At 38.9% G+C, this 25,011-nt stretch overlaps 3 protein-coding genes across 3 annotated transcripts; all 3 read right to left on the bottom strand.

The window, feature by feature from the left end:
• Positions 1–815: 815 nt before the first annotated feature.
• Positions 816–4,909, bottom strand: LOC124122390 (thioredoxin-like). The gene is made up of 6 exons (XM_046485455.2): positions 4,600–4,909; positions 3,487–3,530; positions 2,641–2,745; positions 2,031–2,096; positions 1,585–1,650; positions 816–1,155 (listed from the first exon to the last, which is right to left on the bottom strand). The coding sequence occupies exons 2-6, from the start codon at positions 3,505–3,507 to the stop codon at positions 1,093–1,095; spliced, it is 321 nt and encodes a 106-aa protein (XP_046341411.1). The 5' UTR covers positions 3,508–3,530; positions 4,600–4,909; the 3' UTR covers positions 816–1,092.
• Positions 4,910–6,123: 1,214 nt separating this feature from the next.
• LOC124122397 (thioredoxin-like) lies at positions 6,124–8,621 on the bottom strand. The gene is made up of 6 exons (XM_046485467.2): positions 8,546–8,621; positions 8,185–8,218; positions 7,922–8,026; positions 7,572–7,631; positions 7,166–7,231; positions 6,124–6,385 (listed from the first exon to the last, which is right to left on the bottom strand). The coding sequence occupies exons 2-6, from the start codon at positions 8,203–8,205 to the stop codon at positions 6,323–6,325; spliced, it is 315 nt and encodes a 104-aa protein (XP_046341423.1). The 5' UTR covers positions 8,206–8,218; positions 8,546–8,621; the 3' UTR covers positions 6,124–6,322.
• Positions 8,622–14,079: 5,458 nt separating this feature from the next.
• Positions 14,080–15,857, bottom strand: LOC124122379 (neurogenic differentiation factor 1-like). The gene is made up of 2 exons (XM_046485444.2): positions 15,057–15,857; positions 14,080–14,399 (listed from the first exon to the last, which is right to left on the bottom strand). The coding sequence occupies exon 1, from the start codon at positions 15,787–15,789 to the stop codon at positions 15,061–15,063; it is 729 nt and encodes a 242-aa protein (XP_046341400.2). The 5' UTR covers positions 15,790–15,857; the 3' UTR covers positions 14,080–14,399; positions 15,057–15,060.
• Positions 15,858–25,011: the final 9,154 nt, after the last annotated feature.

Below are 25,011 nucleotides of genomic sequence, written 5' to 3'. Positions count from 1 at the left end.
CAGATAGACATCGACTAGCAGACGCTGAAGATGTATAATGATACATCAATATCATCCTCGGTTTTCCAGGGTATAATATGTCAGACAGACACAGACTGACAGACGCTGAACATGTATTATTATACACCAACATCATCCCCGGTTTTCCAGGGTATAATATGTCAGATAGACACAGACTGACAGACGCTGAAGATGTATTATGATACATCAATATCATCCTCGGTTTTCCAGGGTATAATATGTCAGATAGACATCGACTAGCAGACGCTGAAGATGTATTATGATACATCAACATCATCCCCGGTTTTCCAAGGTATAATATGCCAGATGGACACAGATTGGCAGACGCTGAACATGTATGATGTTACTACAGTGATATCATCCTCGGTTTTCCAGGATACTGTATCTCCATTCTATAATGATACATACCCTGCTTCGTTCGAAAGGGACGTCACCATCAAAATGTCTCTTATCCCAAACTTAGTACTCTTTCCATAACCTCACTCACTCACTCACTCACACGACACTTGTGTTAGAATTCTTAAACCCCGTTAATCCTGTACCGTTTCCAATTAAATCGTCCGATAACAAACAAACATGAACATGTTGCAGAGTTTAAACATGTAAACGATGCACCGATGCAATAATAACATTAACACTCGAGATACAAATTAGAACATAATTATCATGAACCGTGATGTGAAATAATTCTTGTTAACAAATCGGCTTTATAGGTATGGCCGGACATTCGTATCTTTATCAGAGGCCAAACATCCTCTGTTATAATTGCAAGATATAAAACGCAACCATACAGCTCTTCGCAAATGTTTTATTATACAACAGAGGCGGACACATATATTGCCTCTTACGTCTTCCTACTACAGAAGGTCCCCTTGATTAGAGTCATGAAACGTGAAGTCTCAACAATAGTGCTGGCATCGCCCCCATTGTAGAGGAACATGCTTCTATCACCGGGTTCTTCCAGCATTCGATGCGACGTTCGTGTGTTATCTCTTGATCCCGCCTCACCAGTGTATGTATATTGCCATGTGGTAGCCAACTGTATAAACGTTGAAACGTCTCACAAATAGATCACATGTGTTTCTGTATCTTTGCAACAAGTTGTTTTTGGTCTGCTCCTTCTAGTTGGTCAACCTGAAAACATTGAGAAGAATGAACAGGAAGGAAGTGCCAATGTAACTATGCAAAAGGTTCGTGCTGGGTCGTGACATGGGAGTCAATACAGTGGTGACCACCGGAAGTCAGATAATAAAACATGAAACATGATGTTGATTTGGGAGAATATGGAGATAACGTACAAATAACTTTACAAAGATTGATATAAAAAAGTAATGTGCACATCCACATCCAAAATGCACTGGATGACATAGGAGTGAATTTTGTGTTAACGACGCAGACCAGTGACTGAAAGTACGAGCAACGATCCACGCCTGACCACGTCTGACCACCAGGTCCTGTGTCGTCAAGTCCTCAAGTATGAGTTACTGTGGATGTAATTCTTCCGTGGATTACCACGGGACGTTGCTGTACAAATGGATAGTATTTGTGACAAACTGAACCTACCTCTCTTTTGCTCTTGTAAAATTTAAAGGTGGGGAGGAGGGTGACGCTGCATGCTGTCGCCGTTTCCTGATACAGAGAAGAGTGAAGTCAGAGTTTGGTCGAATGGTATTGAGGTTATAGCACCGTGGGTCAGGTTAATTAGGTCAAAGGTCACCTGTTTTGGATAAATGAACCGGTCACAATAGTTCCACTAACAAGTAGTAAGGATTCAGATACAACACATCTCTGTGCGTGCGTGCGTGCCTGCCTGCCTGCCTGCCTGCCGGTGTATGAATTTCGGAATGTTTTGAATAATCTTCCGCCTAAAACACGTCAGTAAATAAAGCGACAAAACCCTTTCCATATCCATAAAGCAGAGTTGATTGTGCAATTCCGACTATATCATGAACATGTATTTATGAATCACTATCAAATAGTAAATTGTAAAGGGAGATAACCCTGGTTACCTGGTTCACGTCGACGTTTACTTTCTGGAACACAATATTGCGATAGGTGTGGTCCTGCGACAAGAACTGCAAGAAGAAGTAACCATTTTCAGCTACATCCGCATCCTTTATAAATAATGTGCAGCTACCACTTATGCCCTGCAAAGAATGAGTGAGTGAGTGAGTGAGTATGGTTTTACGCCGCTTTTAGCAATATTCCAGCAATATCACGGCGGGGGACACCACAAATGGGCTTCACACATTGTACCCATGTCGGAATCGAACCCGGGTCTTCGGCGTGACGAGCGAACGCTTTAACCACTAGGCTACCCGACCGCGCCCCCTGCAAAGAAGGCGGACTTATTTCGCTATTGTACACAGTCTTATGTAGGACTGCAAAATGTGTAGAATCGTTCCATTCTTTCTCAGATTCTCGTAACTAATGGGTAAATAATTGATCACAGCACAGAACAGAATGTGACACTCAAAATGAACTTGACAGATGGTTTTCAAAAGATGTTGTTTTTAACCATTTGTAAAGTAATATAACTGTTCAGAAGCTTATTCATTGACACTGACGATAGTATATTTCGTGATTGTGGCCTCGAAATGTGACGACAATGATACTTACTTCAAGGAAAGGCGACATTTCCTTACACGCCGGGCACCCATCTCGAAAGAAGTCCACGACTACCAGCTTGCCATGGTTGACTGACAGTGATTCGTCAAAGTCTCTCTGCCAATATAGTCAGGTGCACTTATTGACATTGATATGTGTCACACTTTAAAAACGCGTCATACATACTTACGAGTCTTACTTAAGGCATCCGGCGAGAATTGAGTCTGCATTTATCTTATAGCATCTCAATGGACGTGTTACATTATATGTCTATGTATTACAATTAATTAGTTTACGTTGATATGCACTTATATAGCTCAATCCTCGAACAGCAGGACTGGTTTCTATATTCAAGATTATTCCACGTATGTCACTGGAAAACATGATACCTACATCCTCTATATGCCCAGGGCTCGTCTTTCGGTATCCATCCACGTGGCCATTAATCAAATTGATTTGCTACGTTACTCAGTCTAACGGACCAATCAGAATGCGAGGTACAAACCAGTCTCGGTGTTGGGTTTGCAATATCTACACCAATCCGACAGATTACGATAGCGGGTGCAAGAAATTCAACATTAAAAACTTTGAAATTTGAGATCGCGAGAACCACTCGTTAGTGTTGGTTGACTGAAACACGAAGCCCAGAGATACAGAGGATGTGATGCAGCAAGCTAATCATTGTTTTCGCTAACTGTATTTAAAAATAGTTGTTCGGGATCCGTTCTTCCCATTACTCAGAATTGGGTCAGTGAGTTAACTTTAGAACCACATCGACATGTTACATCAAGCTACTGAAGAGTGTGTCGAGCTGCTGTAAGTGCCAAGAGGAATGCTATTTATCTCTCAATATCTCACCCGTGTCCTTATGCATCTCATCTTCTCATGAGTAGCTGGTGATGCTGAAACATAGTTTACAGTTTAGACAAATCATCGTGAATGAAATATACTTTCCCTATTTCTTACGTGGAAACTAGGATACCGTATAACCTTTGAAAACAATGACAAATCCAACGATTCTGGTATTGAGTTATATCTTTATATATATAGGAATAGGTTTGAGAGGTGAGGTGATATGTAATGGACTTTCAGGTGTGTGCGTGTGTTTGTGTGCGTGTGTGCGTGCGTTCGTGCGTGCGTGCGTGCGTGTGTGTGTGTGCGCGCGTGCTTGTGTGTGTGCGTGTGTGTGTGTATTAGCGTGTGTGTGGCTGCTTGTACTGGCCTGGACTAATGCCGGTTTAATCGTGCTAGCCCAATGAGCTACCGTGCCTCGGTTTAGCGCCAGGCAGGGTAACAACAAGTACCATAGTTAAGCGTATATTGGCATGATGCCATAGCAACTTGACAACGAAGGCGGGCATAGGTTTAAGACAACGAGGTACATTGTACTGTATTCAATAAAGCAATTAACTGTTACCATGGTTACATTATCAACGCCCAATACTACACAGAAACTGGACATCATACGTGGACATGATGTAGCTGAATATGGCGTCAGTGAGTAAAGTTGGGTTTCACATATCCAGCTATATCACTTGACGTAAGGGGGAAGCCCAAGTCGATGCAGGTCACAAATGTTTACCACTTTGGTGAAACCTCCGGCCATGGGTATGGTGCTGACAAACCTAGACACCGAGTCAGGGTTCACTAACCCAGTAATTGAAAGATAATTGGTTTCCGGCACGCCTTTGGGTCCAAACTCTACATAGCTAATTGAGGCGACTCAGACGACTGGGCCACCCGTAGCCCTTAGCTTGAAATGGAGACGAGTGTAGCACATGCCTTCTTGTAGGATTGCTTTGTACTTCTTACTGTCTGTATATCCATATTCTATGTTAAAGCTAGATCACATAGTTATTAAACCAATAACAACATGTAACATGGGTGAATATTAGTAATCAAAATTTCGGATTTAAAGAGAAATTTACAATTAAACGTTTATGGATTGATAAAAAAAATACTCTCACTTACATGTTCACGCAAGAGGGTCGCCTATATCTGAGTGTGTACCTTAGTGTATCGGAATGCGTTTACACGACGCGCTAATCCCATGCACACTATTACTTTATTGTTGCCAAACATTGTCCTGAGTCCTTTTTACGAGGTAAACATATCGCATAGATGAAAGCTCAGCTTTCCTACCAATACATGGGAGCCAGTTACTAAAATGTAACCTAACAGGTTCCACACAAGCTGGGAGTATTCATTCACTGAACTAATCGGTCCTTTATGACTACATTCATACAACAGCACTCACAACAATATACAAGGGTATTCACTTTTATAAACGTGCTGATTTTCAATCATGCAATACTAATGCAATTGTAAAAACTATTCAGCAGCAGTGAGTCAGTGTGACATTAAACCATGGACATGAATCTGGGTTGAACGACTTGATATGTGTACAGCATGAATGTGTCGATTTTCCTTGCACAACCGTACAGATATGCCACGCATTATAACGCCCTAGTATCTGTTTAGTAAGGGGTACGAGTCTAAATGTAAATTGACGGACAGACGAAAGTATACACCATAGTGTGACGGTGGCTCAAAATATAACCAACAAAAAATTTAATAGCGATGTATTTGACAGAGCTGAGCAGGGCGATGTATCAATGATTCAATAATCCGGAAATATTTTAACCGGAACCAGATGTCGCAGTTACATTGTGCGTAAATTCTGACACGTGTGTTGTGAAAATGAGTATAATACTATTTAGAACGCAGGTGTCCAGTTCCTTTTCCGCGTTCTCTTCTTCGATACACGTTGATTTCTAAAGAATCCTTAATACTGGACTTACGATTGCATAAAAACGAAATAATGAAAAGAAACATATGAAATGCAGCTTAGCCAAATATTCCTTACACAAAATCCATATCAACCACTAAGAGTGTGTGCATGTATGCATGCTTAATCATCCTTAGGCGGCTGAATATGTTGCCTTTAGAAAGGCATTGTGTAATATTCTTTTTGAAAACTGAGTCTATGCTGAAATATGCAGGTTGATAAACGGAATTGATTGACGAAATGGGCTTAACACCAAGCTATGTCAACACTTTAACAACTAGCCTTGTGAGTGATTCCGGTTTGACTTTGAACAGAACGTCGGCTGAATGTAGAAGGAAGGCCGAAGTGATTCACGTCTTAAACGTTAACGATTTTGGTGCAACCCACAAGCTCAGGTCTGATGCTTGATAAACCAGAGGTCATTTCCTGGTCGAACCCGAGATTCAGACCATTTACCATTGGATGTTGGCACGCCTGACGCTGCAGCTCTGTACAGCTATTTGAGACGTCTTAGACAACGACTGCACCATTCGACAGGCACATACTGTAGTCACTGTGTCGACACCAAACCACGAAAGTCATTAAGGCTTGCTGATTTGTAATGTACGTGTATCATGATTCAAATTCTAATGTCATAGACTTTGTGATGATACCTTTTCATTTAAATAGAGGCCACACTCCAAATACCAAGGAATAACCACACTACATCAGTTAACATTATGTTTATTACCATGAACTACATGTTGTTTAAACGCGTGCCGATTAGTTGAACAGCATTGAATTTCTTCTACACTCTACTGCGTACATGTACCAATGGTGTTGCTTGCACGCACTAATTCACGTGTGTTTATCGTCTACTTTCTCCAAATATGGACAACTTCCTTCGCGTGATCACAACAAAGAACATCACAGGTTGCTGACTATCTTGCTCTCCAGTCTCTCTCTGTCAGCTCCTTCCAGAGAGTCCACCTGTGGAAGGTAGAGATTCAGATATTATTACATGATCATGTGGTATATGAATTGTGTCACACACTTCCAAGCCTTAAAATTTCGTTATTATCCATATTTGATAACTTGCTGTCATACAGAAATATGTCGCATGTTCTACATTGAGGACCATATATATCGGAATAAGAGATCCTCGTCTCGTGTTGCCGCGCTACAAATTACGTCATGAATTATGTCTGTGTTTCGTCAACAATGTTATGACATCATTTTCACACGATGCATCATTTGCAATGTTTCATCTACTTATCCTGAACATACATTCGTGAACATCTTTGACTCGAGACATGCATGGAATGTAACAACCACATGTGGTATCTGAATAGTCTAGTCAAGTCACATGTCATTTCAGTTCTCTACCTGGATATAGGGGCGGTCGGGTAGTCTTGCGGTTAAAGCGTTCGCTCGTCACGCCAAAGACCCGGGTTCGATTTCCGAAATGGGTACAATGTGTTAAGCCCATGTCTGGTGTCCCCCGCCGTGATATTGCTGGAATATTGCTAATGCGGCGTAAAACCATACTCACTCACTCTACCTGGATTAGAATATCCAGCCGACAGTTTATCCCAGAGTGCATTAAATAAATCAGTTTCCAACGAAGATACAATGTATATACTGTTTAGGAAAGTCTACTATTAAAGTTGCCTAAATATAAATTTATTTGAGACAGAATAATTCTGTGAGCACAAAGCTAAATTGAATAGTATTCAGAATGTGCGATCGATAGCCGTTTTTGTGAGATACCTCTATTCCGTTTATGTAGAACCTGAACGTCGGCATACAATCAACACCACACTCCTCTGACGTATCCTGACATGAACATAAGAGACATTTGTGATTATACAGGTCGGCTCATTCATCGCACAATGGTTATAACATCACCGTGTGCAAGCGTTACATTTTACAAATATTCTGAGTCAGATTGTATTTTCACAGTTTAATACCTTGTTAAATTTGGTGTTTAATTTGAACATTCTTTTGTCATATAATGAATAATTTGTTTGAGGGGGGATTCGGACAAAAGAGAGACAATTAACGTATGTCAATAGTCTATATGTAAGCAAATGAAAATGTATTATACTAAAAGTTATCAATGGAAGCTATATACTAGTAATTACCTAATTATGTGAAAAGGGGAGGTAAGTTTTACCTGATTTTCGTCAACGTCGACCTTGCAGAACACAACTTGGTCATATTTATCCGACAGAGACTGCAGTAAATAAATAAATATTCTTAAACTCATGTTGTGTACAATGCTTCAAGGTTTAATTGTGGATGTATACATATATCGAAATTATGTCTGAACATTAAAACATCTTTGAGAAGCGCGTGGTTCACAACATCCGATCGTGGGTAGATTAATCTGCAACTTATAGACAACAGTAGACGACATAGCTGACCGGCAATATTATATCACCTAACATTAAAATACTAGCTTCTGATTGATTAAGGAGCGGGCAATTATTTTCAACGTCGCCCGCCCATGTAGACATATTGTACCTCAAGGAAAGGTGCAATGTCTCTACACGGCCCACACCATGTTGCGAAAAAGTCCACGACGATCAGTTTCCCCGGATTGGCTGCCAGCATCTGGTCAAACTGAGCCTGAAGAGCATTGGTGTGATCATTAATTCACAGTGAATGGAATATGAAACGTGCAATATCACATCTACGAAAATATGATTCAAATATGAACTGACAAACTCTCCTTGCGTTCTACATACATACATGTATAGTATATTCATAATAAGTATTCATTTTACCTTTGTTTGGAGAATGTTCATCTTTCTTTGGTTTCTGGAAGAAAAGAACATTTGCAAGGTGGCGCAGATAATAATTCATGGTGTTTGGAACTTTATCCTATCCGTGATATTAACCAAACGTTCATGTGACAGTGACTGTCTTTGTAGCTGAAGTTGTGAACAGCACGTTTGTGAACACTTAGTGTCATCAATGATTTTCACTGTTTCGGGGGATAATCGAGACTTGTTTCTCTCTGGCTTTGACGTTTTATATTTACGTATCTAAACCAAAGTCTCAAGATTAAAAAGGCTTTACTTAAAGGCTTTTTTAAATGTTCATATTTGAATAAGGAAAGAACTGGATACATGTAAATGTACTTGCCTGATATACGTTTACCGTCAGCCTGTCAATGCGTCGTTCTGACTATTCATGGTCAGCGTTTCCTCTTATATCACCGGTCTTTCATTGGAATAGGGGATTGGCTGAGAACTTGCATGCGTATTGAAGTGAAACATTTGAATTGCATTCTTTACTCATACATTGTATCTATGAATACTGCAAGGGGTTTGTTATACTTGTATAGTTGTTCAATCATCCGTAGACTCTCAGATATGTAGCCTTTAGAAAGGTATTGATGGGAAAGCCATAAGTGAGAAAGAGCCTAGACGTTTACTACTGCACTGAAACCAACGAGAATGAGTATAATGCTGACAAACGTAGAAACATAACTCTTTCAAAGAGCCTAAGACGAATCTTGCTCAAGCGTTGTTTGGTCCAGGTTACAACATGCAATGCCTCAGGCACATGGAGGACAATTCGAAATTTGACGCACCAGTGCCCGATGCAATTCCCTGTTTTGACTTTGGTTTTTTTAGGTGAACAATTGACTTGCCACTGCATGTGTTTGTGAAAGGTGCTACAAGTTTGGCAGGAATCGTTCACGTTTTTTTGCGAATACCTGGTATCATCACTATTTGATATCATACAATAGTCGGACTCGTACAATCGACTCTGCCTTGGGCAGTGATTTCTTATAAATATGCAAAGGGTTTTGTCGCTTATCTACAAAATGACAAGCCCACATTAACATGCCACTGTTATTTTCTGTTTAAAGGTTAATACAGTCACCATAAATATATGTCCGAGACATTTCAGCTGATTTGGTGGTAAGTTATGTTAAGTTATCCAAATGACTGTTCATGGTCATATTCATGTACAGTAAACTACGGTTATAACGAACACGCTTATAACGAACTGACGGATATAACGAACTTACTTTTTGGGTCCCGACTATATGCTTTCAGTTATGCTGTATATATGCTTATAACGAACTACGGTTATAACAAACTAAAATTAGTAGTCCCTTTGAGTTCTTTATAACCGTACTTTACTGTATTATAAACAAAATGCGAGCAAACTCCTTCCATGTTTACAAGAAATATCTGCCAAAAGCATTGTCGATTTACGAGTCCGACTATACCATGAACATGTATTTGTGAATCACTATCAAATAGTGATGATACCAGGTGTGCGCCAAACGGTGAAATCCGTCTTTTTTTGTTATGTTAGGGATCAAAAAATGAGCAGGATTTATGCAGCTGTCGTTACAACGTGAAACGGCTTCACACATGTTGGTAACTGAACATTCAAAAAAATTAAATCACTGTGCTGCCCCACCGCCTTGGTGGAGAATGCATCCATTGACAGGATTATGCATTTGTTCCAGTCGAGGGGTAGTGAAAACACCTGTTAATAGCATAGCGATGTACAATTGTAGTTACTGTAGAATAACAGTGGCCATTCAAGAATGTCTATACGACACACGGCTCTTTTAGGAATTGCCAGTGGCGTCGCCCTATCACATAAAGCTGAATGAGCTATTCTCGCCACCGTGAGGAAAGACTGGGAGTGTACGCTATGGAGACACAAAGACGGATAGGAACATTATAATGTAATAATTTCCTAATACGGTAAATTTCGTAATCAAGGGGTTAGTGATTATCGGTTAATGTAAGTGTTTGCCGGTTAAAGCACGTTTAATAGATCTGACACGACACGAAGGAACAGTAATTCCAAAAGATATTCATCTTGGAAATATGTCTAATCCGAGGTCCACATGACAAACGGGTGAAATGAATGCATCATTTGGCCGCCACATTTGCTCATATTGTTTTCGGGTTGTTGTTTGTACATGTGCAATGATCGTAAATGTTGTTCGTGTGCATCTAACCACTGCACGTCCAAACCGGGTTCAAACATACTTTCTGACCATAATACAGTAGGGGCTCGTCACAATATATTTGGAAAGCTCTTGAAAATGTGCATTCGACAGAATCACAAAAATAAATCAAAACCACCTTAATAATGACTTCATAGCATACAGCCATCTAAATTTTCTGTGATTAAAACTGTCTATCATAAACCCATTATACTTCAAGGGCAATGTCGAAAACCCCTAACAGTATGGTAGTAATCGCAATACAGGCAAATAAAGGCCGGGGATGGGGGGATAGGACAAAGAGTTAAATTTTTTATTTTTTTTAAAAGTCCATTTCAGTTGGCCGAAGTGTGCGCAAAACGTTTCCCCAAGTTCCAAATACATATTTCAGATCCTTAGGGCATTACCTCTGTGACTGCATACTAGAAACTGATAATATGACCTACTTCAAGGATTCATCGGGGTACTTCCGATACGACCCAAATTTATATTAATATTTCTTGCAAACCCCGGCTGTCCAAAGGATTTGACACGAACTTCATTAACCTCGAAACTTAGTTGGACCGGTTTAAATATATCCCTTGTTTCATAGTCACCTAATTGTTTTTAAGCATAGATAAATGTGACATTGACATATTGACACGACTTAGCACTTATTGCAGTGTTTCGGTAATATAACTGTTATGTTATCAGCGTGATCTCGTTGACATCGACAACTGTATATAAATGTTAGTCAACAGTTAGTGAGAGCTTATACTTTACGCCTATTCAACAATTTTGAAGCTATTCTCGTATATTGCGGTATTAATGAATAATAGAACATACATTTCCTTTCAGAAATATCATAGAATCCTGATAAAGAAAAACTATTACTCCGAGGGAACAAGGTGCTTGGTCAACCTGCTCACGTCAACTGAATCTGCCTTGTTATGTCACATGGTAGGAGCGTCTTATATTATTTTTTTCTCTTCAATTTGTTTTTGCCTCATAAGTACGAATACTGTATTATGACAAAGACTTTGACGTTTTGAAATAGCATGTCATAAAATGCACCTCTACGTGTGAGTCACATGCACTCTGCATATTTGTGTCTATTGGGCATGCCAGAATCCTATAACCATTGGTTAAAGCTCACCACATTAATGTTTCCTGGTTTTGTCAGCAACAAACGCACTTTCAAATGACAGCTATGATAATGACAGGATACCGTTCAAGACGTGGCGCAAACCCGAACTGGGTATTAGTTGTCAGAAATAGTCTGTGGATGGTACAAGAATTTGGTGATGTTAAAGTTTATATGTCAATATTTACTCAGAGATTGCAAGATAATTATGTATAAAAATAGACACCAAGGATCAATAACAGTTCTTCTTCAGAAACATATTGTAGCTTCTCCAACCGGAATTATATTTACATTGCATCAAACATATCTCACTACGTAGAAGTTTGTCAAAGTTTAGAACAGGTTACAGTGATCTCAAAATTAAAGAAATGTAGACGTTCTAAAGTAAACAAATGCGGTTGAAGCTTTTTGTAAACAATGTAGTGAATATCTTAAAGATATTTTTTAATTTATGCTGCCATTGTGTTTATCTGTCCAAAATATTGATAAAGTTAAACCATGTCTAGTGTCCCTAAAAAGTGAGCAAGGTGCGTATGAATACAGCATGCACCGAATGTAAACATGAACCGCACAACGTCCTGAAGACATACCATAACATCCCTGCAAGCTATCTACAGAGACGACTGAATTATTTGGGAACACATACCTTTTTGGCAAATCAAATTTGTGTCACTGCACGATTAGTTTTATTTTTAGTTCCCCATTTGTGACAAAAAATAAGGGGGCATGAGTTGCTCCCATGGGCACGTTAAAAACCTATGACTGTGGGTTCGAATCCCGGTTCGCCCCGATTATGTTTCTGGGTTTGTCAGCACCATACCTGTGCTCGTGGGTTTCACCGAACTGGTAAACGTCTGAGACCTGCATCACTTCGGGCTTTCCTCCCACATTAAGCTGACACGCCGTGATATAACTGGAATACTGTCAAAAGCGGCGTTAAACCCAACTCACTCACTCACTCATGCCAAACACCATATCAACACGTGATTCCGTACCAGCCCGAGGGCCGAAAGCTAGAGAGGGTTGATGCGGGGGTAGAGGGCTGATATGGAGTATGAAATGAAAACTGCCATATAATACCCTTTATATCATATACATAAAAAGGTCGAACTGTCAAATGTATCCATTCATAAAACATCCATCAATTCCGTGTATGTCCTGACCAATGTCCTGAATAGCTTGTCCCTGCCGGTTTCACGTACCTTGTTCTTGTCATTCATTTTGTTCCAAAAAACATCCAGGTCCCTGTTTCTTTAAAACTGTCCTCTGTTTTGTCCAAGATTGCATATAGCTCCACAATTCTAGTTAATTTAATCCATTTTCACCTTCCTTGGAAACATGGTCACCGGAAAGCTAGGCGAGCAGACGACACATTAAGGGAGGTAACTCCAATTTCTTACCACCTCGGCTGACATCTGTCGCCCATTCAAAATGCAATGACAAATGTATCTTCCCGGCACGGATGTAATACGGGTCTGGTAACTACACCCCATGTGATATGACCGTTTGTATGTTGGCCTAATCGCACATGCAAAATGCCTCATAACATTGATAGGTATTTGATAAAAAGCGATAAAAGTGGTTAAATGTCAAATATTATACGCGGACGAAGAAACTCACTTCCTACCCCAAAATATGTTTTGTGATGATTCAAGATTCAAGCTGTTATTAGCGTAATGTGTCACTTAACAACCCAAAATAGCCTTTGAGATGAGTCACGACTGAAACGGTTTAATGCTGCGAAAGCGGTTTTAGTTGATGAACCAAAAAGGTTCCCTGGAGTGTATGCACACTTTGGCATCCTTGCAGGTGGTGATATTTACCCAGGGTAAGGGTACAAGATATATATATTAATTCAAATTTGTAGTGTATTAATATAAAACGTCAACGCCAGAGCATAACCAGTCTTGATTGTCCACTGATTCCATTGAGTGTAAAATGATATGAATGGATCACTGAAAATCAGTGATGACACCAGGTGTTCGCGAAAAGGGTAAGCATGTTCTGTCCTACCGTTAGCATCCGCCACTCAACTTTGGCATAGCCAGCATAACCTGATTATAAGATAACTGGTCATTTTGAAAAAGGGGGTGGTGCGGTTGGCCTAGGTATTGTACCATATTTTACCGACACCAATATGTAAATATTATTGTTATATCACGGCGTGGCAGCTTATGGGAAGAACACCCCAAGTGAAGCATTACAGTGTTGCATTCTGAGATCTTGTCACTTAAAAATGTTAATTTGAGGTCACATAAGAAATGATAAATGCAAAACCTTCCCTGTATTGAGCATCTTTAACGACGTATGGCTCTAATGCTTTTGTAAAGCTGTTGTTTTTATCATTCCCAGTCCCGTAAACAATGGTCTTAATGGTCACCTATACATTGCCATGTCAATGATGCAACTGGGCCCTAATTATGAAGAATGAAAACAAAACGGACTGTTTCTTATTAATATTTTTATTCTGTTATATTGGTAAATGATCAAATATATACATATAACATACGACTGTCCATCGCCTGGAACGGACATGCATCACAGGAGTCCGTATCTAAAAATAGACGCCCTCGGGCTCGCGTGCGGAGATGGTCATGAATATGCATGAGGGCGTCTATTTTAGATACGGACTCCTGTGCCTGCATACAAGATCTGTAGTGTCTTTCATGAATGAATGTTGTTTTGCGCCTCTGTCAGCAATCTTCCAGCCATATCGCAGAGGCTACACCAACAATGGGGGTCACACATCGTACCCATGGGGGAATTGAACATGGGACTTCGGAATGACGAGCCAGTGCTTTAACCGCCAGACCAACCGACGGCCCTACTCTGTCTGGAAGTTGGGGTAGCACCTAATTCGAACGTTGGCAGTGTCTTAAGTAAATCATCAGCACCTGTAAGACGAGAGAGAATACACTTAATGATTTCTTCCTTTTTCAACACATCGTGTTGTCGCTAGAAGGTTCGCCAAAACCATTAAATCGTTTTACATTTATCAAACATTAAACCAGTTAACAGCCTTTAATCACTACTATCGTCAGCACAATAGTTTGCCTATTATTGTTGTGAGGAGAATATATATTACTCTTATTTTAACGGGATTAACTATTTTAGGTTATATTACAAGTTGACTAACCACTAGTGAACCTCTGTATATGTAATACGCTTTATAACTAAACCTTAAGGAATTTCCCCGGGTACACGTTCAGTGTTTAATTTACATCTAGACATTAGAAGAAGCTATATGTACTCCATAAATGTATCCTATATACTGGATATAATTCAACATAGTGCAAGGTACACTCACCTCTTTACCGAAGGTAAATTAAATCATGTAAACGCTTACGTGTCAGAAAGCACAAACGGAGCTCATAACTTATAACAATACCCATATAACACGTCTGTGATATACATGCAAAACAGTTTCATCCATTTAAAAAAACTTACAAAGCTAACAAGCAGTTATAACTGCTCAATTTCTTGACCTTGACGTTAAATCCATAATAGAATAATGATTTCATTTTACTGAACTTAATTATACTAATACTCACCGCTTTACCGAAGGTGCTGGTTGACGGGTTCCCCTATGATCGCAGGTGGGAGGTGATGGAGTCCCGGGGGGTAGAACTGCGGGGGATACATAGGGAGATACTGTAGAGGATGTTGTGAGAACGCCGGATGTTGCTGCAGTGATGAGGGCGTCGTGTGGCTGCTGTAGTTGAAGTGGGGGCTTGAACCAAACTGATGATGTCCATAGAACGGGTACCTGTAGTCGGGCGTTGTGTGGGTCAGGGCCTCCTGTTGCTGGGGGAAGGAAATGTCCTTCTCAGGTGTGTAGATCTCCCCGCCATCCCCCTGTCTGTTGACGTCGTTCAGACATGGAACTCGAGGGTCGAATCCCGGCTGTGGTGGCATTGATTCACGGATGATCGAATCCTGTTTTAAAAGGTCTCCCAAGCTTCGGATGTAACTGGCAGCCAGCCGGAGGGTTCGGATTTTGGAGGTTCTACGGTTTCCAACCTTGAACTGATCAGGAAGACATTCTCTGAGTCGGTCCAGAGCACTGTTGAGAGTAAGCATGCGCTGTCGTTCTTGGAAGTTCGCTGTCACTCGTTTCTTCTCGGCATCGTCCGGACACATGTCCTTTCGTTTCCGGCCTCGTCTCGTGGGTAAATCTTCCAACGCAGAAGAATCAGACAAATACCCTGTATCCTGCTCTTCATCTAATGTGTCGAATGATGTAGAGCCCAGATTTTCAATATGAAGTCTGGCCTTTTCTTCCATTTTGTCCAAACCGTTTCCATATACTCTGCTACTTTCATGGATCTCAAGATGATCACTCCCGCTTTCTGTCTTAAATGAAGTTGAAGTCATTTTCGATACAGATAAAGAGGTCCAGCTTGTTTAAAGTTCAATCTTCAGAATGTCAATTTTATTTCATTCCAGGTCAATTATAGTGTGCTAGAGTGACCCGACTGACCAATCAGTGACCATCTGAGGGTGTCGGGGACGGTGTATATTAACAGTGAGGTGCTAACTACGGCAGCATGTCCTGATGGTGGCAGTGCTGGAGTTTGGTTACAGGGGGAGTCAGTTTATCATAGTTATTGGGGCAAAATCTCAGACAGTAGCAACATTTATATCACCGACATTTAGAGACTTAATGTCAACTTGTCTTTGATTATATGAATAAAACGATGGAGAATACTTCATAAAATTAACTACTATAAAAAAAATTTTGGTATGTAATTTTAGTGTATGGCAGCATTGGACATCCAAAATCATTTGTCATCCTTGTAATATTGTCATAATATAATGATTAAAAGGTGACAAGTTTTGAATTTCAAAATATTAAATACTAAATAGATCAAAACATTAGTCGTGCATGATGTTATTTTCAAAATCGAAGCATATGGGATTATGTTTAAACCTTGAAAAAACATTGCCATGATGACGGCCTTGCTGGGGCATTTATGACGCTCTCAAGGTCATTGAGAACAATGCCGAACTGGTCCTTTGATCATAGGTAAACATTACGTAACTAAGTAAACTGTCGTAAGCGATTTTTCAATTAAATTGATATAAATTTTATTGACGGGATAGTTTTTCACATATGTTGTTAATCGACAAATAATTATTACATTGCAAGGAAAAATTACTCTTCCGCGGCAAATACAAACATCTGTATTTCTAGAGACTATATTTCATCTTCAAGTAAAATGTCTTAAGTTGGAAATATGATGAAAGTGTAAGAGTAATGATGGTTTAGTCCATGCTATATACATATGCTACCAGGTCGTCAGTAGGGTTTCTGAAACTGCCCCGCATCGCCTTCATCGTTTACGTGTGGTTTGTTTGTTTAACGCCCCACTCAGCAACATTCCAGTTATATGACGGCAGTCTGGAAATAATCTGGTCTGAACCGGACAAACCAGTGATTGATATCATGAGCATTCATCTACGCAATTGGGATACGATGACATGCGTCAGCCAAGTCAGTCACCATGACCACCCGATCCTCTTAATCGCCTATTGCGACAAGGTTTCTTATAATTGGTAGCGATACCATTTAATATGTCTCAAGGCTTTCGGATAGGAATTGTCAGTTAATAATTTGTATCAATGAAAGAAAAACAGAGAGCATTATTTTAGATATGTAATATGGTATCTTGCAGCTGTATAACGCAGCATGTATTTACTGAATTCTATTTCAAAATGTGTCAACTTTGTACTTTCTGGGTAAAATGGATATCGTAATTGATAAAAAGTGTAATAACTGCCACATACATAATAATTGGATGACAGAAAAACATACATTGATACTGATATCTGTAAACTGTGTTAAATATAAAACGTCAAGAGAATAACCAATCTCGACTATAGGCAGATTCCATTGGGCGTGAACGGCAGATTAGGGGTGAAGAATGTATTATTGGATCACTGTAAATCACTGATGACACCTGGTGTCCACCACCTATAGCACGATTTCCATGTTATGATTAGTATGATCACAGATATCATAACCGTAATTTATGTTGTAGTAACTGAGTATTTGTTAGATATACTTTAAAGTGAGTGAGTATGGTTTTACGCCGCTTTTAGCAATATTCCAGCAATATCACGGCGGGGGACACCAGAAATGGGCTTCACACATTGTACCCATGTCGGGAATCGAACCCGGGTCTTCGGCGTGACGAGCCAACGCTTTAACCACTAGGCTACCCGACCGCCCTATACTTTAAAGGGGTGTATGTAAGGCACGTATTTTAGGACTTTAGGTATTTGAGGACTAGACCAATTACCTCCCACAACATAACGCCGGTAGTCCAGGCATCAGCGCATGAGGCTATAGTTAGCACCTCGGTAATAATGGGCATTAACGCCCATCCGTCGCCACTGACATAAACATTATAAACAGTATGTGTGTGTGTGTGTGCAGTGTTTGTAGGCGGAAGCAATATCCACATTGAAGACATGTGAAGACAAATTCAAATTTCAACGGACAAATACTTTACGCAATCCGTTTAAATGAATAGTTTAAAAGTAATTATAAGAGATTTGATTTACGATGTTTTAGTTAATTTGTTTACTTTTTCAGATCAACATTTCATTTTTACATATACATGATTTAAATTATGTTTCGTGTGCTTAAATTTTATATGGATGGATGGATGGATGGATGGATGGATGGATAGATAGATAGAACCTAATTAATTGGCGATTGAATTATTAAGAAGAGGATATCATAGCTAAAGGTTAAAGACCTGGTCGGTGTTTGTAAATGCCACTTTAGATCCCAGTTATTTACAGTAAAAATAATAACTATACATATATTCGAAAACGGGTACGTTTTATGAAAAAGCCACGTGCTGTCTGTATCCAGATGGTCACGTGATCACAGGAACGTGCGAGTCCCGGGGAAGCCCCTACCAGCTGGGTGTGTCACCGTGTCAGGGGGACGCACTGCAACAATCTATGTTGAAATACCGTTCATACAACAAAAACATAAGTCTTGAGCAATAACAAGGCGACATATTCAAGAATGATAGTGATGACACCAGGTGTTCGCGAAACTGGACCTGCCCTACCTGTGTGACACACGCTTGACATTACTACAGTAAACTAATTCTATTTACTATAAATGTCTAAGTTCTCCTCACGATATGGCTGAAATATTGTCGATGTGACGTTAAATTTTAACCCACACACTACTACAGTAAACTGTGATAAATTGAAAAGATTATTAATATCAACCATGAAGTTGGCCTATTCTTGGAGGTATGCACCTTGTATAAGTGTTTAGTTAGTATGGAAATCTATTTTACTAGCATATGTTCGTTATTGGTGCAGGGTTTGGGGTATACTCTAGATATCTCCTTACGAGAATAGAAATAATTCAGGGTTTATTCTGTAGAATTAAATGGTCTCCTGAAACACAACAGACTGCATTAATATAGAGACTGTACTGTGCAATGTCAGTAAAAGCTTACATAGATATACAAACATTCGCACTATTCGGGAAACAAATATTCATTTCATGACTTAGTTGCAAATTATCAAATATATTTTACATACATATGATGTATATAACAAAGACAATTCCAGGAAAATAGATCTATAACGGCGTAGTGCCGACCAAACAGGCGTGGTCAAGAGAAGAACAGCATCATCAATCTGGATAAAATGATAATTAATAAACAATTATCGATCAGGTTTGTTTTGTTTGTTTGTTGTTTAACGCCGCACACCGCAATATTAAAGTATATGATAGCGGTCTGTAAATAATCCATTCTGGACCAGACAATCCAGTGATTGACATCATGAGCATCGATCCACGCAATTGGGATCGATGACATGCATCAACCAAGTCAGCGAGCCTGACCACCCGATCCCCTTAGTCGCCTCGTACGGCAAGCACGGGTTACTGAAGTATCGATCAGGTAAAGCTTACACGGTCTGATAGGGAGCACAGTAGTATGGCTTCTTGCTGTCAAGCTACCTAAACACAACCATGCTATCATTGCAAAAAATGCATCATCCCGTCCATAGAATGTCCCAGGAATGTCCATTACATCTCCTTATTGTGTCTTGTTCGATAAACCCACAGTGCAGAAATATATAAACATATCATGATATCATGGATAATAATGTCTATATAAGGGGAAATCTTCATTTACAATGTACTGGATAGTGTTATCAATCTGATATATTTGGTATCACGGGTTAGAATAGGTCTTCAGCAACCCATGCTTGTCGTAAAAGGCGGCTATGCTTGTCGTAAGAGGCGACTGACGGGATCGGGTGGTCAGGATCGCTGACTTGGTTGATGTATGTCATCGTATCCCAATTGCGTGGATTGCCTGGTCCAGATTCGATTATTTACAGACCGCCGTGGAATATTGCTGAGTGCGGCATTAAACAACAAAACTGTGTTCAATCTTACTCCGCTGATTTAATTGTTACTATATATATATATATATATATATATATATATATATATATATATATATATATATACAAAAAAGAGGTAAATGTTTACTCGGTGTACATGTAATATATAATAAAATAATAAAGTCCACGTTAGTCCATCATCTTCTGTCTGAAACTGATATAAAGAAGATGATGGACTAACGTTGACTTTATTATTTTATTTATTATATCTATAGTCATTACGATGAAACTGCACTTATCTTAGCGTTGTTTTGTTTCCATGTGACATGTTTGAAAATAAGCACCACAACGCTCTGACGGTCTAGTTTTCATACATTCAAGGTTGCTATGTTACACACATGTTATGAATTCGTGTGAGTGAGTGAGCAGCATTTCAGTTATATCACGACATGTCATCTTGATGTGGGAGGAAAGCCCGAAGTGATGCAGGTCTCAGACATTTACCACTTTGGTGACACCCACCAGCACGGGCATGGTGCTGACAACCCTAGAAACATAACTGCCGTGCCCAAATGGACTATGAAATCGAATAAGCACCGAAACGACATGTGGAAATGACAAAAATCGGAATTATTACAAATACCATTCATGTCTTCAAAAAAGCTATTATGATAAATAAATTGTATATATTTGCGAATATGCTATTTGTTGATTTATTTTCATGCCAGCATAAAAAATGCTCATCGCCACATATGTATTTTCTAGTGACATGACTTGGTTTATACAGTCAGTCCTGCACAGTTGGTAACTGCATTTTACATCGATGTGTTAATCACAGCTGGGGATATGAGGTGTCAGTTGTAAATTTCCATTCGTTACATGGAATGGTGATACGGATGCGTGCGGGACACGTGTGGGCCAGGTGTCTGTAAAATAGCGACAATATCCACAAATATATTTTGTATTATTAAGGTAATACTGCCTGTAGATGTTCCGTTTCATGTAGAACCAAGGAGAAGTCGATTATTGTAATATTTTTAATATGTCAGAATATTATGTGTACTCACACGAGTCAGTAAGAATATTTTTATTATCTATCTTAAACCCCACTGGGACCCGGGGTAGAATAGGTCTCCGATTCGGTGACTTGGTTTGGTTGATTGTATGTCACCGTACCCCTTGGCTTAATACAAGGATCATAATATCCACTGGTGTTTCTGGTGCATACTCGATTATTTATTGCTTACGCATATTGCCTACGACGGCATTAAACAAAAACAATTCACACAAAAAATTCTCTCTGTCGGTAACTGTGTTAATATTGTACTTTAGCATATCCTTACAACGACATACGAACAGGTAGTACATGCACGAAGTGTTTTTTGCATATTTATGCAATAATCAAAGGTATCATGCATCCATATATGAATAGTAAAACATGAATTTCAGCACAGAACGAATAAAACTACATGTATACGGGAATGAATTAATTTGAAAATATTTGACAATTCATTTTCCTGCGATTTTACAGAAATCATTTTATTATTTTATTATTTCCGACAATTCAGGAACAGTAGTAACTTGTACTACCCTATCAATGCCCAGTTAATCTTGCTTAAACTGCTTAAACACTGAACCGTGTATGACGTCGAACACACAAATTTGATGGTCCCATATAAAGCAGACAGTTTACTGCCTGTGTGGTGGCCCAATAACAGGGGAAGCCTCCAATATAACGTGGATATTGCCGTGATGAAGACATGAGGCCGTATTTAGCACCTCGCTGTCAATGAGCATTAAGTCTCGCTCATTGCCATCAATATAATTTACTCCCAGTGAGTTTGTGCAAGGGGTCATTGGTCGGAATAAGTCTCACACTGTGTGCATGGTAGAGGATATGGTCTATTTAGTCTGAATCAAGGTACCATTTGTGAAGAAGCGTAGCTTTATTTGATTTAGTGCCTATAGCGATATCGTCTGAGCCCCAAGACGTATAATTCCTCCGATGTTTAGCCGTCGCAAATTAATGGATTAATTTTAATAATTTAACAAAGTGTATTTATAACGCGCCAAATTCCATTGAATTTATGCTCATAGTTTTACATTATAGAGATGTAAATTACATAATTAACAATTAATTATTAATTTCCTAATAAATTTTAGGATGTGAACAAACTTAGATGTGTTTTTGGTACCAGACAAACCAGTGATAAATATTATGAGCAGCGTCATCGCCACAATTAACCAATCACCAAGGCTGGTCCGTTTAGTCACTCTGGATGACAAGCATAGGTTGCTGGAGACATAGTCTACATGAAATCACCAAAGGGTTGTGCAATGTGCACTGTGTATGATAAACTCACGTATTTTAACATTTTATTGAATGTTCTGCGTGTCTCACAGGCCTTTGTTCCGATATTGTATATTTCCAAATGATTGTTTTATGAATCATATTACGTGAGATATAAAGGAAACTATTCTTCTCGGTTAGTTATTATGTGTTTCATTTTCCATTGAAAATTTCAATTAAATTAGCAGTTTATTTAAAATAACTGTACTACGGATTAGCACTTACAAAATACTTCTACATGGTTTTATTTTTTTAAATGTATTTTTATTTAAAACTTTTTAAATGGGTATCTTAGACATCTTATTTTACAAAAATCAATAAATTTGCTTTTTCTTCCGGCACACATTACAACATTTCAAACAGTAGGGGCCATGTGTTTGCAAACCACTGTCTTCATTGAACCAATCTTTTTTTACACAAATTTACCAAGCTACAGATTACTTTATCACAAATTGTTAAAGGAATGAGTGATGATTAAATACTAGACATAATCAAATTTAAGAACAGTTCTTTCAATTTTCAATTACATAAAAAACAGTCTCGGTATACTTTATTTGCCCATCAGTTTAGTATGTGGCATATAAATAATAAATCAGTATTTAATTATTTTTATTTAAATATCTGGATGTACAATCAAGACTTTTATTAAGACAAGCGGTTGTAATTATCGTCAGTGAAATATACAAATTAACGTAACTGGCGACTGAAGAAAGTGCGCAAGATTAAGGTCTGAACAAACGAAAATTAAAAGCGACAAAGCCAGGCAAATAATCATTTAAAAAATGTCTGCTAAAAGAAGAGTCCATTATATGGTTCTGACTATAGCAAAAGCATGTGTTTATAAGTCAAAATAGGGAATAAAGGAATTTATCAAAACACCTTAGAAAAGTGTGTAAAAATGATTAGATGCATAATTCCCATGTAGACATCAATTCCTTTAAATGAGGGATCTAACTGTCTTCAGACGTATCTGTAAGTCATAATTTGTTATATTTAATGATGAAGAAATGATAATGAAGTGGTAAGGTTTTATTCAGAAGACGGGACAATTTATATAACACTGTTAAATTGAAATGTTAATTTCTTAATTTTCAAATTTTCCATTGACAGATTATATATGAAAAAGTGTCAAAAGTGTTACGCACTTGTGAATCACCAAGCGAGAAGTCACACTTCATGAACAGGTACGTCGTGTACGAATCCAGATGGTCACGTGATCTCAGGTACACGTCACTCCCCATGGGTCCTCACACAGATGGGTGTGTCAGCATGACAGGGGTCGGGGGGAATGCGTCAAATATGTTTATTTAAATTGAGAAACCATTGACAGTAAGTTATGATTTGAAAAATGCATAGTTCTTATACATCCATAATATGTATTTATGTGAATAGTGTATTCTCGCTTAGTACACGCAACACGTGTTACACCTAAACCTTGGTGGTTCATCTCAGCAATAGGTTTCTAATGTCCCCTACTTTTATCTACTTCAGCTGATCTAGAGGTATTTAAGAATCGATAACTATGATTAATGCGTTTATAGAGTATAAACGTAAAAATCGGTATCAACACAGGTTTTTATATCTATAATGCCATAAACGCAAAAAACATATTTTAGTCAATTCTTAAATACGTCAACAATAATAACTGTACAGACTGCTTAAGTTATGATTAACACAAAAATAACTTCAGACAAAACGCAGTCAGTGGCATCGTCCAGCCAAATAATGCAAAGTAGACACAAGCGGTCCATTCTATCAACCGATAGAGTAACAGTAGTCCGTTAGTAGGCTTGCAATGACCTAATCATTTTTCGGTTTATGGAAAGATAAACGCCAAAATTGCTTGGTTAGTCAATCAAATGCGACGGAATAACCTGCATATAATTTATAGTTTCATAGTCCATGACATAGTACATTATCAATTTTATCATGCATGTTCAAACATATAAAAGTATTTTTCATAACATAACTCCGATTCAGTAATTTCTAAAATCCAATTAAGTTATTATACTTATGAAAGCGTTTGTCTCAGATACTAAATCAAGCTGTGTCAGTTTGAATGTCCAATTAAATACTAGTTACCGTCGAGAAATGGCATAGAGTAATAAACTGATGTCCAAAGAAACTTTACCAACTGAAAATATAAATTTCAGACAAAGTATATTTATTTTTTTCCGATGAAGTCTATCTAAAACACATAACCTAAATACAACAATAGTGTATGCAGAAAATGTTAATCGTCTGTTACATGTTTGCGAGATAACACGCGAAAAAGTGAAAAACACGGACAACGGACCACGGACAACTGCAAATGCACCTGCGGGTAAAGGTATAAAACGATTGCAACGGCAAGTCAGACAACCCCCCCCAAAATGCCACGACTCACAATAGAACAACGTGAACGAGCCTTGGGTATGGTACAGATGGGAGCCACCTACACAAAAAACACGGACAACGGACAACGGATCACGGACAACTGCAAATGCACGTGCGGGTAAGGGTATAAAACGATTGCAACGGCAAGTCAGACATCCACAGTGATAAAAAAAAACACAAAAGAAATGCCACGACTCACAGTCGAACAACGTGAACGAGCCTTGGGTATGGTACAGATGGGAGCCACCTACGCCCATATTGCACGAACCTTCAGTTGCTCCCGTGTTGCCGTTACCAACTTGATGCAACGTTACAGACAGACAGGGCGGACCGCTGACCGCTGCCAAGAACAGGCAGACCCAGGGTGACCACGCCCCATGATGACCGGT

This window comes from Haliotis rufescens, unplaced genomic scaffold (genome assembly GCF_023055435.1).
Source record: "Haliotis rufescens isolate VD_foot unplaced genomic scaffold, xgHalRufe1.0.p SCAF_16, whole genome shotgun sequence".
Taxonomy (NCBI): Eukaryota; Metazoa; Mollusca; class Gastropoda; order Lepetellida; family Haliotidae; genus Haliotis; species Haliotis rufescens.
The sequence above is the reverse complement of the archived record's forward strand: the minus strand, read 5'-3'. Positions and strand labels throughout refer to the sequence as shown.